A 4,755-nucleotide genomic window follows, 5' to 3' on the forward strand; every position below is an offset into this window, starting at 1 on the left:
GTCTTTTGCATAAATGGTGACTGTTTGGTCTTCTTGTTTAAGGCAGCATGTTCCTCACGGGATACGCTAATCTCTGCAGTGGCTCAAAGGTAACCTCACAGGGTGGCTTTACTTTCAAATTAAAAAGATATTTTCTCTAGATTCTGTTAGTCCAGGAAGTCTGGTCTTTGTTTAGAAATTTGAGGGTTCTACACTTGTCTCCCATTCTGTCTTGGACCTTCCATTTTCCCCCTTGGCCTTAAAGGTTGATAGTGGCGGCCAGGCATTTAGTCCTGGGATCAGGCTAGAAGAGGCTAAGGATTGTGTGGCCTGTTAGCCCTGTAGACTAGTTTCTTCTTTGAAATTTTGGTTTTCTTCATTCTCTTTAACTCCTGACAGGCAGACACAAGTCACAACTAAAACGAAATAGTTATATCTTAGCTAGCTGTTCACAGGCTTTAAAGACCCCAGACATTACTCATCAAAGTAGGATATGGACGATTATCTTTATGCCAATGGACTGAGTTGTCCTTGGAGATGATTATAATAAACATTTAGGTTTCAAGACCTTCTTACCGACAATATTACAAATATTTGCTACAACAGACGATGAAGGGAAAATGTTCTCCTTACACAAACCCCACACCACCTCACACAAGACAAACCAAAACCAAAACAAACAAACTCACTACAATGCCAGCCGAGGATGGCAGTGCCAGCCAATAACCACAGGGCAGAACCTGCCCCGTGTGAGTTTCTGAGACTGCAACTCTTTACGGGAGCAGAAAGGCCTATGGTTTTAAATGCAGACCGTGCAGTTCGTGGCCCAACACATCACTGCCCTACCACCGGAGCTCATGACATCGGTGATTATCATATGTGTTAATTGCCTGTATAGTTACCATGCAGACAGTAGTAGCTCAGTGGTAGAATTCTCATCTTCTAGACAGGACACTTGAGTGTGAGCCCCTGCCATCACACCCCATGTAGAGCTCCTTCCTACCTGTCAGCAGAGACTTGCTGATTGCCCTGATGCTAAGCAGTTTTTTAAAAATTAAATACTTTTATTGGGGGCTCTTAAAGCTCTTATCACAATCCATACATTCATCCATGGTGTCAATCACATTTCCACATATGCTGCCATCATCATTTTCAAAGCATTCTGTTTCTACTTGAGCCCTTGGTATCAGCTCCTTATCCCCCCCCTCCCTCATTAACCCTTGATAAGTTATCGATTATTATTTTCATATTTTACATTGTCCTCTGTTACCCTTCACCCACTTTTCTGTTATTCATCCCCCTGGAAGGGGGTTACATGTTGATCCTTGTGATCAATTCCCCCTTTCTCCCCCCACCCTCTCCTAATCCCCTTGGTATCTCTATTCTCATTGTTGGCCCTGAGGGGTTTATCTATCCTGGATTCCCTGTGTTTCAGGCTCTTATCTGTAGCAGTGTGCATGTTATGGTATAATTTGATTTGTAAGGGAGAATTGAAGTCATGATAGTGGGGGGAAGGAAGCATTAAAGAACTAGAGGAAAGTTGTGTGTTTCATCGGTGTTCTATTGTATCTTGATTGGCTCATCTCTTCTTTGTGACCCCTTTGTGAGGAGATGTCCAGTTGTCTACAGATAGGCTTTAGGTCTCCACTCCATGCCGCCTCCCCTCATTCACATTGGGTATGATTTTGTTTTGGGTCTTAGATGCCTGATACCTCATCCCATTGACATCTCGTGATCACACAGGCTGGTGTCCTGCTTATCATGAAGATAAACAAGTGGCCATCTAGCTGAGAAGCAACAAAGCTTCTCAGCTAGATGGCCACTTGTTTATCTTCATGACTTTAAGACCCCAGACGACGCTGAGCAGAGTTTAATGAAACTGCCGAACTTTTTAGTTCTAGGACTAGGCAGAAAAACCTAGCGCTCTACTTAGCAATCCAGTCACTGCACACCTGGAGCATAGTGAATTCCCGAGATTGTAACTCTTGACGAGAGTAGAAAGCCCCATCTTTCTCTCTCAGAGTTGGTATTTTCAAACTTCTGACCGCTCAGATCGCAGCCCCTATGTAATTGTAATCACTGCATCACCAACGACTGTCTCTATAGATTTACCTATGCTGGATTTCACATACAGAAAATCAGACAAAACACAAAGAGGAAGTGAACAAAAAACAGAAAAGAAAGCAAAAAATATTAAAAACGAAAACAACTTACCATGGGTCAAAAGGGTATTGTAAATCCTTCTGGGAGCAGACAACCTTATCTTCTCCCCAGGATGGCTGGTGGGTTCCAACTGCCACCTTGGTGGCTCGTCCTCGGGGCTCACAGGGTATGCCCAGTCAGGCAAACATTCCAGGCCCTTTTATGCATGAGCTGTGGACACTGTTGATTTGAGGAAGTCACATGACACAGCCCCATCAAGAAGGAGCAGGGGCAGTAGGGGTGGGCAGTTGAAGAAAAGCTCCTCTCTCTCAGAGGCAGGGCTAGGGCCTTGCCTGCAGTCCCCTGACTACGGACAAAGCCAGAAGTCACGTCCTGTGTAACCTGTAACTTAGCAATTGGCATGGAGTGTTATGCTGCTGTCCAAGCTGTGCCACTGATTAGGATGTGTGTCAGTAAGACCTTAGGTTTTAATTCCTGTCCTCCTGAGGGCAGTGTGTTTTGACGTTGATTTCTAAAATCACATGTTTAAAGGCTTTATCCTGTAATGTATATCACACACGATACCATGTCAATTTCCTAAGCCTAAGCCACCTGCTATTTATGAAAATATTTAAAAAATATTAAGTTCTAGTTAATTTCATATGTTTAACATGAATGGCCTCTCCCACTTCCCTTTATTGTTGTTTTCTAAGAGAAAATTCTATGAGTCTTAGAGTCTATAGATGGTACAAACAGTTACCACATTAATAACTAAAAGGTTGGCAATTCAAACTCACCCAGTGGTGCCTCCGAAGAAAGGTCGGGCCATCGACTTCTGCAAAACCAGCCATTGCAAGCCCTGTGGAGCACAGTTTATTCTGACACCCATGGAATTGCCATGAGTCAGAATCGACTTGATGGAAACAGGGTTTTGCTTAAAAATTTGTTTTGTTTTTAATTAACAGTTGGGATTGAAAGGAGGTGAGTTAATATTTTCCAAATCCCTAAAGAATCTTTCCCCTTCAACTCCAAAACTGCATTCCTCTATCTCAGCAGTTTGTACTTGGCATTCGAGCAAGGTTCTCTCTCTCTCTCTCTCTCTCTCTCTCTCTTTCTCTCAGGTGTTCAGTGCTACGGTGCTTTATGGGATGTGACCTTCCTTCTGAAATAGAAGGATCTTGAAAAAAGGAAGATGGGTTTTTAGGTTTGTGAGATCAGCATAGAAGACATACCAAGACCCAGCATTGAGACTCTCCACAGGTCATTATCTGTATGTTTTCAAACAGTCTAAACTTGCCAGACCTTTTTTTTTTTTAAATAGTGGCTGTTTTGGTGTGCTCCAAAGGTGTTGTGCCTATGGGAAAGGGAATCTCTGAGTTCTAAATAATTCTTATAAGTGAACATTTGTAACCTGTTCACCGCCAATGCTTTTGATATCTTCCTTCACAATAAAAAGGAGCATTGGTGCACACAGCTCTGCTTAAGACAGAATTGCTTATGAGAAAGTGCTAGCTGTGGCTCAAACCATTGCCTCCGGATGCTTCTCTTAAGAGGCTCTGAGGACATAGTGGGTTACTGCTGGGCTGTCAGCTGAAAGCTCAACAGTGTGCATCGACCAGTTGCTCCGAGGGAGAAAAATGAGGTTTCCTGTTCCCATAAAGATTTACACTGCAGGGGTCCTCAAACTATGGCCCACGGGCCACATGCGGCCCGCAGAGGACATTTATCCAGCCCGCTGGGTGTTTTTGCCCCGTTTGTTTCTTTATTTCAAAATAAGATATGTGCAGTGTGCATAGGAATTTGTTCATTGCTTTTTTTAATAAACTATAGTCCGGCCTGCCAACGGGCCTGAGGGACAGTGAACTGGTCCCCTGTTTAAAAAGTTTGAGGACCCCTGATTTACAGCCTGGGAAACCCAAAGGGATCGTTCTACCCTGTTCTGTAGGGTCATTATGACCTCGAGTTGACTCAAAGGCGGTGGTTGACGCGTACATGTTTCTCATTTGTAACGTGGGACGCTGAAAGCTGTTTCTGCAGACCTGGTTCGGATGACACGAGAGAATGTGCACGTGCTTTGGGAGCCGTACTTGGCTCATCAATCAGTAAAACCAGATGGCATGGACATCCCCAGCTCCTCTAGGCCAATCCCCATGGGTGCCAGGGTCGAACTGTGCTCTATGGGGTTTTTAGTAGCTGGTTTTGGGGGAAGGTAGATTACTAGGTCTTTTTTTCCCAGGTACCTCTGGACAAATGTGAATGTCTAACCTTTAGATAGCAGCTAAGTGTTAACGTAGCACTGCCACTCTCAGATGGGGGCTACTCTGTTAACTCTCCCTTATATGATCGCTCCCTGGAATCATTGTAAGTCACACCCAGCTGAGCCTTGTGGACACAAATCTGTCTTAATGTATGATCCCATCCCTCTCTTAATTTTCTTAATTATTTTCAGAGTATGGAGGAAAGTGGAAAATGCTTCATTACTTCGCACAGCATTTCTTTGCCCCACTGTTACCAGTAGGCTTTGAAAACCACAACATATTCTATGTCTACGGTGTGTCAGACCTCCACTCGAACTACAGGGTGAAGCTTACGGTAACTCGTTGGATATTTTTCCTTCTAAGACATTTACGTTAT

The 4,755-nt window shown here is 43.8% G+C and overlaps 1 protein-coding gene across 1 annotated transcript in view; it reads left to right on the plus strand.

The window, feature by feature from the left end:
• Positions 1-4,755, plus strand: part of MANBA (mannosidase beta) — a 159,075-nt gene that overhangs the window by 145,164 nt on the left and 9,156 nt on the right. The window contains exon 15 of the mRNA XM_004703287.2: positions 4,571-4,713. Within this exon, the coding sequence (XP_004703344.1) occupies positions 4,571-4,713 (143 nt within the window). The remainder of the gene's footprint in view (positions 1-4,570; positions 4,714-4,755) is intronic.

The sequence above is a fragment of the Echinops telfairi genome, unplaced genomic scaffold (genome assembly GCF_000313985.2).
Source record: "Echinops telfairi isolate 266 unplaced genomic scaffold, ASM31398v2 ScPeMD7_7468;HRSCAF=8506_0, whole genome shotgun sequence".
Classification (NCBI taxonomy): domain Eukaryota; kingdom Metazoa; phylum Chordata; class Mammalia; order Afrosoricida; family Tenrecidae; genus Echinops; species Echinops telfairi.